At 49.1% G+C, this 12,138-nt stretch overlaps 4 protein-coding genes across 4 annotated transcripts; 1 reads left to right on the top strand and 3 right to left on the bottom strand.

Moving 5' to 3' along the window:
• The first annotated feature begins 173 nt into the window (after positions 1–173).
• On the top strand, positions 174–1,648 carry LOC118505345 (geranylgeranyl transferase type-2 subunit beta). The gene is made up of 4 exons (XM_036041004.1): positions 174–333; positions 406–510; positions 583–942; positions 1,017–1,648. The coding sequence occupies exons 1-4, from the start codon at positions 331–333 to the stop codon at positions 1,545–1,547; spliced, it is 999 nt and encodes a 332-aa protein (XP_035896897.1). The 5' UTR covers positions 174–330; the 3' UTR covers positions 1,548–1,648.
• LOC118505346 (transmembrane protein 256 homolog) lies at positions 1,553–2,525 on the bottom strand. The gene is made up of 3 exons (XM_036041005.1): positions 2,322–2,525; positions 1,909–2,208; positions 1,553–1,835 (listed from the first exon to the last, which is right to left on the bottom strand). Exons 1-3 carry the CDS (start codon positions 2,412–2,414, stop codon positions 1,692–1,694), a joined length of 537 nt encoding a protein of 178 aa, XP_035896898.1. The 5' UTR covers positions 2,415–2,525; the 3' UTR covers positions 1,553–1,691.
• On the bottom strand, positions 2,438–3,858 carry LOC118505344 (Bardet-Biedl syndrome 5 protein homolog). The gene is made up of 2 exons (XM_036041003.1): positions 3,725–3,858; positions 2,438–3,658 (listed from the first exon to the last, which is right to left on the bottom strand). Exons 1-2 carry the CDS (start codon positions 3,778–3,780, stop codon positions 2,671–2,673), a joined length of 1,044 nt encoding a protein of 347 aa, XP_035896896.1. The 5' UTR covers positions 3,781–3,858; the 3' UTR covers positions 2,438–2,670.
• LOC118505341 (RNA polymerase II-associated factor 1 homolog) lies at positions 3,830–5,909 on the bottom strand. Its single transcript, XM_036040998.1, has 3 exons — positions 5,732–5,909; positions 4,379–5,632; positions 3,830–4,316 (listed from the first exon to the last, which is right to left on the bottom strand). The coding sequence occupies exons 1-3, from the start codon at positions 5,797–5,799 to the stop codon at positions 3,977–3,979; spliced, it is 1,662 nt and encodes a 553-aa protein (XP_035896891.1). The 5' UTR covers positions 5,800–5,909; the 3' UTR covers positions 3,830–3,976.
• Between the last annotated feature and the right edge of the window lie 6,229 nt (positions 5,910–12,138).

Here is a 12,138-nt window from a genome sequence, read left to right as displayed (position 1 = left end):
AGCAAAAGTTTTTATAAAAATTGCAACATTTTAATTTTTTTACTTCAAATAATTCAACGATGAGAATTGTATGGATGTCCACTGGAGGCAATGGATATGCTAAATTATCCGTAAACCAATTATCTTCCCTTATCTTTCAATGCAGCCCTGGCAGCGATAAATGAATTTGACATTTCTTTGTTTTCCTAAGGTCATTCGTAGCAAAGAAAAAAAAAACGAAGGAAGAAATTAGCGAGATTGCATCGAAAATCTCACACAAAATTAGCACCACCAAAGAAATCCGCACTCGTCGATCGCTGGCTCCTTGTTGAACGGAACTGCTTCGGGAAAATGGTAAATCAAGTTTGTGGTAACAGTAACAGATAAAAGCAACTAACTACGTACCACTTTCTCATCCCTTTGCAGGCTTTCACCGCGAATGATGTGAGAATAAGCGATGATTCGAAGGAATTGTACTTCGACAAGCACGTAGATTACATCGCAAACCATGGCAACGACAAGAATGATTATGTGAGCATTTTGTGGTGTAGCTTTGTTTGGCCCGTTCCGTACCATCCATAACATCCGGTGTATGTGTTTTAGGAGTATTGCATGACAGAATTCCTCCGAATGTCCGGAATATACTGGGGTGTCACCGGGCTGGACCTGATGAACGAACTTGGCCGACTGGACAAGCAATCCATCATAGATTTCGTTAAAAAGTGCCAGTGCCCGACGAGCGGCGGTATTGCCGCTTGCGAAGGTCATGATCCCCACATTCTCTACACGCTGAGCGCTATTCAGATCCTGATCATCTACGATTGTCTGGACGCGATCGATACGGACATGGTGGCAAAGTATGTGGCCTCACTGCAACAGCTTGATGGGAGCTTTTTCGGAGACAAGTGGGGTGAGGTGGACACTCGGTTTTCCTTCTGCGCCGTGGCCATTTTGAGCCTGATCGTACGTACCACCTGATGCTGCGGATCATTCAATCGATGCAACTGACGGGCAGTTGTGTGTTTTCCCCTTTTCAGGGTCGAATGGACGTGATGGACGTGGATAAGGCAGTGGCGTTCGTTATGTCCTGCTGCAACGCGGACGGAGGCTTTGGGTCGAAACCGAACGCCGAAAGCCATGCCGGATTAATCTACTGCTGCGTTGGCTTTCTCTCCATAACGGACCAACTGCATCGGTTGGACTGTGAGCGTTTGGCTTGGTGGCTCTGCGAACGGCAGCTGCCGAGCGGAGGCCTCAACGGACGGCCCGAAAAGTTGCCCGACGTGTGCTATTCGTGGTGGGTGTTGGCTTCCCTCACGATCATCGGACGGTTGCATTGGATCAGTTCGGAAAAGTTGGAAAATTTCATCCTCTCGTGCCAGGACGCGGAAACGGGTGGGTTTGCCGATCGTACCGGTAATCTGCCGGACATTTTCCACACCCTGTTCGGGCTGGGCGCTCTCTCGCTGCTGGGCGATAAGCGACTGAAGCCGGTCAACCCGACGTTTTGCATGCCACAGTACGTCATCGAACGGTGCAACCTGAAGCCGAAAGTGATCGTGCTGTAAAAGGATGTCGTACGAAGGCGCCACAATGTTTTTGGCTGACTTCTTTCTGTTTTTATTTCACACCAATGCAACTATTAAAGTGATGATTAGACAATGAAAATGCTGTTTAGTTTTTGAGGGTAGTACGCATCGCACCGGTACCGGTTAGATAATGAACGACAGCCAGGCAAAGATCAACAGGAACCCACCCATGGGAGTGAGCCGAACCACGCTGCGATCGTTTGTGAAGGCGACGTAGTAGCACGTTCCACAAAACAGCGTCATTCCTGACACCATGAGAGTCGTCGTCTGTTGAGCAAAATTATGGGAATCGTTGCAATAAAGAAGGAATCCGTAAAGCGAAAAGGCTGCTGTCACTTACCAGATACGGGCGACGGGCAAAAGGAGCCGCCATCAGGGCCAGTGAATGGATGAAGTGATAACGGTTGGTCATTTCAAATATTTGCTTCGGATCGCGTTCTTGCATATCTTCATCTTTCGGCAGGAAGTGGTAGTGTGCCCCATACGCACCGAGCACGACTGCTGCCGCACCGGACAGACCCGCCAACCGTACGATGTGACGGTTGTGACCGAGAAGCTTCCACAGCGGAGGCAACGCTTGTTGGGCCACGGTCGTTGTGTGAGTTGCGGCCGTTTGTGTGATGGCTTTTGGTTTCAGTCCCTTTTGTGAGGAAAAACAAGGCTAAATTAGCGCAAATTTTCTTTCGCAAGGATCCATCTTGTTTTTTGTGCACTTTTCTCGCTTTTCGCCGCATTGGTAAAGGATATACGTACCACAGCCTTTGCTCCGTGGCTGGCCATCGACCACATCGTACTGGAAACAGGATTATTGAAGAGTACGTAGTTCATGGCCTCGTTTAGACCCATTTTCCAGTGAAAAGCTGCGATACTTTCGAGACGCTGGCGGTGTACTGTTTATTGCAAAATATTTGTTGATTATTCGGAAATGTCACACCCGGGTTAGAGAGAGACAGAGAAAGAGTGAGAAGGAATGACAGAGAGATAGCGAGTGTTTACATATGTACGAGTTGGTTTCTTCGTTCTATAGCAACCCGGTCGTTGGGAGTTCGAATCTCGCGAGGAAAAATGAGACGCCTTTTTTGCGATTATTCCTGTTTTTTCTCTACTGGGAGGGAAGTACATCCCACAAGTCCTTCACGGTGTAACCTTCCTTGAGCGATTCCATTGCAAAGCCAAGCTCTTTGCAGTAAAACGGCTTCCTTCTGCACTGTTCCGAACCATCGCCGGCCGCCGTATCCGCAAGGTAAGCTGTAAACTTGGAGTTAATTTCACTCCCAGCCGTAGAATTCAGCTCCTCAACGTCATCTATCGATTCGGTCGGTGCTCGTTCTACGTCGGCCGGGGCTTCATAAAACACACCGAAAACGGGACGCTCCGTGTAGACACTGTGAAGCGAAAGTAGTTCCTTGTACACGTCCCCGAGCCGATCGGAAGGATCGATCCGAAAGCCCAGCACGTAAGATCCAGCCGTTTCGAGCGTTTGAATCACCAACGCCGGCCCGTACTTGGACTCGCGAATGCGCAAACTGGCGATCTGCATGTACGGCAGCGATATGTTGAAGCTGTTGTTCATCTCGGCGTACCAAACGAGCCGGACATTGCTTACGATCAGGATGCCAAGATTTCCCTGATCACTCGACAGGTTCCACACACCGTTGATGGTGTTGAAAATCTGTTCCTGCGGTTGCACTTGCAGCTGTCCCGACACAACCACCGACGAGCGTAACTTGAGCTCCCGGTAGATTGTGGACCCTTGGTACAGCCGGTACACGTCAAAGATCGACGCAAAGTGTTTGGTGTTGGTGGCCGTTAGGTTGGTGAAAATGAACTCAAACCGTGAGTTTGAACCGACGCTCAGAATGTACAGCGCTTGGGTTGTTCCGCGCACTTTCGACACGACCGTCTTGGTGTTCATGGTCAGTATGCAGGAGAAGCCGATGGACAGACTGAACCGATGGGACGTGATCGAGTACCAGACGAGGCGTAGATTGGTCACCAAAACTCGGCCACAGTCGCCACTGTTGCCCTTGGTGTCCTCCACCGAATCGAGCACATCGAGAATGGTTTCGCCGCTGCGGATTGTTTTGTAGCTGAAAGCGCACGGGACAACGAGATACATAAGCGGAAATTGAGTCTCTTTTCCTGCGGGAACTTACACTGAGGGAATATCGAATTTCACCTCCCTATCCTCCCAAACTGGTCTTTGATTCATTTTCTGGGAACCAAAACACTATGACTGCAAGTTGACTATTCGAAGACACTTTGTTTGTGTTCCATCGCGGTCACCATGGCAACGGCATTGCTACACTGAATGTTACCAATTTTGCAATGGACGTATAGCATTTATTAGAGAAATGTATGGGAGGTTAAAAAAAGAAAGAAACGGTCGCGGAGCGTTTGAATTGTGCTTATTCCGATTCACTGCCCGACCGACTTGCCGATCCACTACGCGAACCTCCACCGTCCGGAGTTCTGGAACGGCTACGCGAACCAGATCCCGACCGTGAGCCCGAACGTGAGCGAGACCTGGAACGGGATCGCGAAACGGACCGTGAACGAGACCGCGATGTTGATCTGCGCCGTGATCCCGAACGGGAGCGTGAACGTGAAACGCTACCACTACGGCTACGCGTTGGTGAGCGACTTCCGCTGCGGCTGCGACTTCCTGAACCGCTACGACTGCGGCTACCGGACTTGGATCGGCTGCGACTTCTCGAAACGGATCTCGACTGGGATCTTGTGCCCGATCTGAAAATGGGGAACAGTGTGAGCGAGTGACTCTTTCAACAAAATGTCTTCGTTCGACATACCTTGACCGGGAGCGGGATGTTCCGGATCCCTGCGATCTGGAACGTGAGCGGCTTCTAGACCGGCTTCTGTCCCGATCGTCTCGCTTCGCTTTTTCGCCATCCTGATCGCCTTCGCCTTTGCCTTCCCCACCCTGCGTCTGTGTTCCTTGCGCTTCCTCCTCGTCCTCTTCTTCCTCTTCCTCCTCCTCAATGTCCTCGTCATCTTCTTCGCCCGGTGGTTCAAGCTGGCGCTCGCGATAACGCTGCATACGATGCTCGGAAGCATTCAGTGGACGGTGCTTGACGACCAGCTTCGTGTTGCTCTGCTGCTGTGCATTCTTCTGTCGCCGTTTGCTCAACCGTACCCTCGTCTCAAGCTCGTTGTAGTAGATTCCGTCCTGGCGCAGCACGAGATAGTAGTTTTCTTCGTAACCCTTCGACGCCTTACTCTTCACGTTCCAGTTGTACTCGCGAGCCATCTTGTACTCGTACTCTTCCTCATCCTCGTACAGCGTCTCGTTGACCAGGTCGCGCCTTCGCTTCTCGAGCGTGTCCTCCGTCGGCAGGAAGTAAGCCACGAACTGTTCGCCACTCTCGTCCATCACACCCCGGATCATGGCCTGCGACATTTCCTCGATCTGGGCCGGAACGTTCTTGCCACTCGGAGCCGGATCCGAATCGAAAATGACCTGCGCACACGGATACTTCCAGTTGGCAAAGTCCGGAAACACGGGCATAATCTCGACCGGCGTAACACCCGGCTTGCTGTAGTGCGTCGTGATGGGCTTCGTGTTGTCTTCGAACGTTTTCTCGATCGCCTTGATCTGTGCCTCGCGGTCCATGTAGAGCGTTTCCTCGCGCAAGCTTTTCTTCACATTGAAACCGACCTTGGCTTCGACCTTTTCCATCGTTTGCGGATTGAAGCGCGTCTGCTCGGTGGAGATGTACTCCGATTTTCGCAACCACGACACACTCTTCGCATGCCGGCTGCTGCGCATCGAGTCCTGCGGCGTGTGAATGTCTTCCTCGAGCAGCTTTTCGTCGGCCGGGTCCAGCTGGGCCGAATGGTCGATTTGGTACAGGTCACGGTTAATCAGATCGATTGTGACGCCCAGATCGTGCTCGGTAAGCACCTCGTAGCGATAGTTCCGCTCCAACGAGGTTGGATTGTACTGGATAAAGCGATCATTCTCGAACGGGTACGTAATAAACTTCAGGTCGAACGGAATATCCGGCAGCGTGTTGCAATATTTCACCCGAGAAATTAGCTCCGACCTGCAATGGGAAGGGTGCCGCCATACGTATGAGCATGATGATGCCGGACCAGGCGATGGTTTGTTTACCATCGTGCGGTAGTATGGTCGGCCGACTCACCTGCGCTCTTGCTGGCGAACGGGACGCTTATCGGCCCCGTTCGCACCGTTTTGCACGGTCGGAGCCATCGTTGGGCGGGATTATTTCACTATTTTATCAAATTTACGGAAGCACAACACTCCAAGCTGTTTTGATAATGTGTCAAAGCTGCCACCAGGAGAGTTGAAGTGGCGACCACCGTACGTATAAACGCATGTCGCCGAGCAATGCCGAAATTTACCGAAGCTGACCGAAATTGCGGGAAGAGAATTTGAATTTTTAGTAACGGGTTTTCGAGAAATGTATTCGATGTAAAATTGTGTTGAAGTGTTCTAAACTTGAAAATAAAATCCAGTAAATTTTTTTTATAAGTATTTCGATGATGTATTAAAGCTTGGCCGTATTGTAGTTTAGATTGGATTTCGAACATGCAGTAGGAGTCGATTTAGTACACACGAGAGGCAATCGCGTGGATGACAAGCGCCATTTGAATGAAACCGCCATTCCAGCCCTGCAACATGTGACCGCGGTCATCAACGTCCCAATATTATGCATTCGTGTAGCCCAATTCAATACACCAAAATGGTGACTTTTTAATGCGGTACATCGAATTAAGGCTGATTCCATTACATTACAATGTTACAAATTTTCCTAACCCCCGTACGCTCTGTCCCAAACCACATCACATCAAATGCCCCGTGGTAGCGTTTATTGTAGCCGATTTGTTCAGCATTAACGAGTTTGAAAAGAGCTTCTAATGAGCGTAGGATTTCGAGTGTTTCAAAAAACTGTATTCAGCTCGGAGGCAGTTTTTTCTTCTTCTTCTCCGTTCCCCTCCCCCACGGGTAGTGGCTGTCTTGCTACCCATTGGCTAAACGAGCCAAAACTTTATCCTTGCAAGTCGAGTGCCCGATACATTGGTTGCAACTGGCAGAATGTAGAGCAGAGCACACTCAGACACACAAACACGCACCGACGACTTCATCGGTCGATCTGCACGGGCACCGGTTCGGAGTTGAAATTGAACGAAAAGTTATAATTTACTAAGTAAATTGTATCCTACTCATCCAATGTATCTGCTTGCAGCACGTCTTTACTCACTCACTCACTCGCAGAACGGTGCCTTAATTCGGCGTTCTGTGTGCCCAGGCCCAGGCCCAGGCCGCATGTGCCGCATCGGAAGCTTCCGTTCCGAGGCGAGTTACGCCGTTTACGAAAGGAAGTGTTTCAATTTGCAAATTGAGGAAACCACCGTCACCGCCCTGTGTGTGTACCGGTGTACTTGCGGAGAACTGCTTGTATTTCGATGTTCCCCCGTCGAAGAAGGCCGCCTGGTTGCCGGGGCATTGCTCTTGCTGACGTTTATTGCTCATATATACTGCGTGTTCGGGTGGGTTTGAGTCTGGGGACAGTCCCCGAGATCTCAGACGGCGATCAGCACCGTGGATGTCTTGCGCCGGTGGGTTTCGGCAGAAGGGGAAGGATGAAAAGTTTTTCCAAGCCAAAAGTTTCTCCGTCGAGCAAGGGTGTGTAAACCGTCAGCTTGTCCTACAAGCCCTCTTCTTGTCGAGTGGCGTGGACCCATCGGTGAACCGGGCCCGCTCTTCCACCACGACCACAGCTGCCGGAAACGTGCATGGATACATATATCAATCGTCCCGTGCTACTTCCTTCCTCATTTGCATCGGGACACGCACCACACCACACCTTGGAAGCACTCGAAAACAACACAAACTTTTGCACCCGATGGCTCTAAAAACGACGCGTCGTCGAGAGGTGTTGTTGCAGTGGGTGTGTGTTCTTTGCTAGTTGTTGGAGAGCAGCATCTACCACTAGCAGCTTCTTGAGCGGTACACGTGGAAAACAACAACTAAAAGTAATCTTGAATGTGCCCGATCTCCGGCATCGATGGTGCAGTTACATCCACACCGGTCCAAGACGATGTTCGAGTGAATGATCGGTCGGTCGGTTAAAAGCTCTCGCTTCACGTGCGAGCTGTGCGAACGTGTGTCAGCTGCTGCATACTGTCCTGAACCGTCTGCTAACCACGTGATAATTGGATTTTTGGTTAACGTGCCTCCAACTATTCTAAACACCATCGACAGGACCGAATGTATTGTCCGCCTGGCCGGGTGAGTGGTGTTTTTGGTGGTATCTATTTTTACCCAGCTGGCGATAGTGAAGCTCACTGATGATGATGATGATGATGATGATGCACTTCTCCGTCCATGGCGAAAGGGTTCCGCGAATCGGCACCGGGCTAGTTGCCTAACTACTTCAGCAGTACTCCCGGCGTAGCAGCACAAGAGGCGAATGGCGTTTTTCTTTCTCTCTATCGGGCAGCACCAAATAGATATTTGCATATTTCTCCATTGCAGAAGAACTACACCATCAGCGGCACGGTAAATGCTTGTTTATGCGATGCACAACCGGGCGAGCGAGTTTTAGACACTTGGCACCATTACATGGCACTTTCGCTGTAACGGGCGTGAAGTGTAAATCAAATATACTGTAAAGCGTGGTAAATCGTTCTTCACACTTGTTCAACAAATTACAGTATTTTTTTCAACTGAAGGAAAAAGCAATGAAAATTGTGAGACCACCCGCCCCCCCACCTTCGTTTTTGCTTCTATCAACCGTTGTTTGGTTCGCGCTTTGTACTGACCTTCGGCGATTTTATGACACAGTTTTGCAGTGTCGCAGTCTACGGCACTCCCTTGTTAACCTCTGACAGGTGATAGCGCCGAAGAATGTTGGTGGTAAATTTCATCCGCTACAAAACAATAGAATTTTCCAACCACACCGCCAAGCCGGCAACGCCAACAATGGTGACCACAGGAACAACAAACACGTCCAACGGCTAGAATGCCGTCCTTGCCGTCTTTTTCCTAATGCCTAATTTTCTTCCGGGCTTATCCGGCTATAGCTTTCACCTACGATGTGGAGGGGGGGGGGGGGGGGCAAAACTTTTGCGCAAAAAGATTATAAAAAAACCCCGGTTAAGGTGGCTAAAGAGAGCGAGAAAAAAAAGGGTGGCATGAAGAATGCCCTAGATAAAAAGCCCACCGGAAACCCTAAAACACATCTCGAGGTGTGAATTTAATCGTGTTTAATTATGTCCTTTGCAGCGCGTAAACAAAGGGTGGTAGGTGAGGGCGCCACCCGCGACTCCAACTCCAACCCTGCCGGGAAAGTATGCTGGAAGAACACTCGCCGGGTGAAAGAGTTAAAGGACAACGCAGTTAAGTGGCGACAGACAGGCACTTTTTTTCGGCGCTCTGCTCGAAAGGCAGAGTTTTATAGCGAAACCTGGGGAATTCACACTTTGCCATGGTTCTTTGGACGAGTCCTTGCGAGAACAAAAAACAGAAACTCCTTTTGTTTGCATACGCATACGAGCGATAGTGAAGGTACATTCGAGCGCTGCGGGTCGAGCCGGTGAGAGGAGAGAAAAAATGTTCAAGTAAGAAAATTTAATAAAGCACACGCTTGCGGAGTTTGGAAAGTGCTTCGGGCGCCACTTTAATTGACTTCTGTCTCTCGAAAAACTGCTGCTGTTGTCATTCTGGTGCGCGACTCACGACATGGGCCGGGCGTGTTGGTGTGCGTAGTTTTTTTCTCAACATCACGTTGATAACATGTTGATGAGAATGAGTTCTTTGCTGAAGTGTGTTCCAGGAATAGATGCTGGGATAGGTTTTATTGCTTAAGATAATTCGTACGTCATCGTGCTAATATCCGGTTGCTGGTGTTAAGTGTTGTACGTTGAGTGTGATTAAATTTTTATTCTCTTCAAGCGCTAGCAGGAATAAATTTACTGCACGTGTTGGGAGGGCGAGAGTTTCATTAGGTTAGATTAACTAAATAAAGTGTTTCATCAGCCTTTATTAAAGGTCGTCGTTTTAAACCTCGTCTGAAGAAGGGAAAACTGCTTCTAAGGCTGCTCTCATTTAACGAGCAACAGATTAAAATTTAACCGATGCGTGGTTGAGTATAACATTGTAGAAAAAAACATTGCTGGAATTGGCGGGATCACCAGATATTCAGATAGGACGCACTATAGAACATCAAGCAATGGTACGAATTCCCTGGGTAGAAACAGGCCAAGATCTTCCGAAATTGTCCGCAAGTTGTGGGCTTCTTGAACATGCTCGACAAGATTTTCACGCGATCTTTCCCATTCGTTTCATGTGAGAGAGAACCGAAGCAAATACAACCTTCTAAAGGCAGGACCGGCTGTCAAAGCTCATTCGGCTCTGGCTCAAAGCGTAACGACCAGTCGGCATGACCTTAGTGGTCGTTACGGCAAGAAGCAGAGTGGACCGAAAGGCGAGGTCCTTAAATTTGGATATAACATCAAAGGAAACATTTACAAAGTACTTGGTTGTCGAAGGCTCTGGCCGTGAAAGTGCCCCGGAAGACGATCTTACAGTGGTAACGAAGTTATCTCATCTTGGCACGATCATTATTTTAAATAACTACTTTAGCAAAAAAATGTGGAGGCATGATATTTTAGGGGAATTATACCTAATACGAGCTCCATGAACAATTACGACTACAAGACTTCGTAAAGACAGGATGTATCCTGTAACCCTGTAAGCGAATGAGTCCTGTACTAGACACCAACCTGACTATCTGAGTAAGGACACCAACTTTAGAGAAGCACGAGGATCCCGTGTGCCTGGATCAAGTGGGTTCGAACTTGTTGAAGATCGGTTGCAGCCGTCTTTGGAGGACCTTTTTTGTCAGGACACATTCTAGATACCAATGCTAAATAGCTTTAATGGATCTTTTGCTTTTAAAAAAGTTCATTTTTTGCGTAAAAATTTTTATTTTCAAGGCGTGTTTGTATTTTGTTTTTTTTTGGTAATCCAAATGTCGCCATTGTTGTTTCCTTTATTGATATTAAGATAGAAATCAGAACCTCATGCATCAGCCAAATTGTTAGACCTCCCCAATAGATAATTAATTTCAATAAAATCCACCTTAAATGCACGGGCCCATTCTAGTGAGACAGGAGTTTTCGACCAAATAAAGCGATATCCACTTGTGTTTCTTTCAAAAAAGGGTGTAGATAGCCTATGGTCCTATGAAAATAGGCATGCGTTCGATTGGGTTTGTGAGTAATATGCTCTTGCATGTATAAACTTCCCGAGCCGAAAAACGAATAAGGTGGAAAATCTAATTCTCTCCCTTCGTGATGGGTGTGAGATGCTGGGTGTTGGGGGGAGGGGAACGAATGGAGTAAAATGAGGCCATAGACCGTTTCACCATTTGCCGAGGCCTGATTGCGTATGAAGTGTCCGTGGCCGTACGCGCCCCCTTCCGACACTCCAACCCGATGGAACAATGATTGTCCAATTATTCTCTGCCGAATGTGGACCCGTCTGCAGCGTGGCCAGCACTCCGATCCGTCCGGGCCTTTTCCCGGACCATCAACACAGGACCGGGTCAAGCGGAGTGTCTGTGTGTGTGTGTGTGTGTGTGTGTGTTTTTATTGATCGATGTAATTGATTTTGGGCAAAATGATCACTCGTCCTGTGTTCTTTCGCTCGGTGCTTGCTCTCACACCCCCAGCCTCCCCCCCCCCCCCTCTACCACTATTTTTGGCCCACGGGAACGCGACCACTGCAACTAACAAGCAAGTGTGTTGGCACCAGAGTGTTTTCCGCGGTCTCCCACCAGTGCCCAGCCCTCGTCAAGGGTGCAGGCAGCGAGTCCGAAACCAAAAAGGGTTGTGGACCGTGGTGCATGTCCTGAATGTATCATAAACATGGAAATTTTATTATTAAATTACGTCCGGTTTCAATTCGGCGGCTTTCGCAATTTGCCGTACATATTTCGGTACTCGGGGGGATTTTTGGGACGATTACGGGTATGCTGTGTTGGTGCGTGTTGTGTGTGTGTGCGGGCGAAGGATGCGGTAGGTCAATGATCAAACGAAGAGCTTTCACACAATCACAATTCTCGGTATGCCACGTGTCGCGCCTCTCCGCGCCGTGGCCATTGTCGGTGCCTCACACCACCACGGTGCGATCGAATCGGAGCCAAATTGAGTACGGCCCATTTAACTGTTTCCCTGCTATTGCTAATCAGCAAAAATACGAACAAATGGTGTTCCGTCGCCTCGCGGTTGCTACCTTTTTCAGCGTCTGTCGGTCGGAGCTGTGGTTGATTCGGCACGCCCAGAGCACGCGGGGCGACGGGAGAGACAGTCGTTGGTTCCCGGCCGGGTTGGGCAGATAAAATAATGTGGTCTGGGTGATTAGGTTAAAACATAATATTGTATGGTTCTGCCACTACGCCCCGCCATCCCGGTCAGACATTGTGTGAATGGGTGGAGATGGTAGAAAATAAAAGCTCTTACAATTAATTTAACAACATTGCACTCGAGGCACATTGTGCTGTTGTATGGGGCGCAGAGCAGG

The sequence above is a fragment of the Anopheles stephensi genome, chromosome 2 (genome assembly GCF_013141755.1).
Source record: "Anopheles stephensi strain Indian chromosome 2, UCI_ANSTEP_V1.0, whole genome shotgun sequence".
Classification (NCBI taxonomy): domain Eukaryota; kingdom Metazoa; phylum Arthropoda; class Insecta; order Diptera; family Culicidae; genus Anopheles; species Anopheles stephensi.
This window is presented reverse-complemented; position numbering and strand designations above follow the sequence as displayed.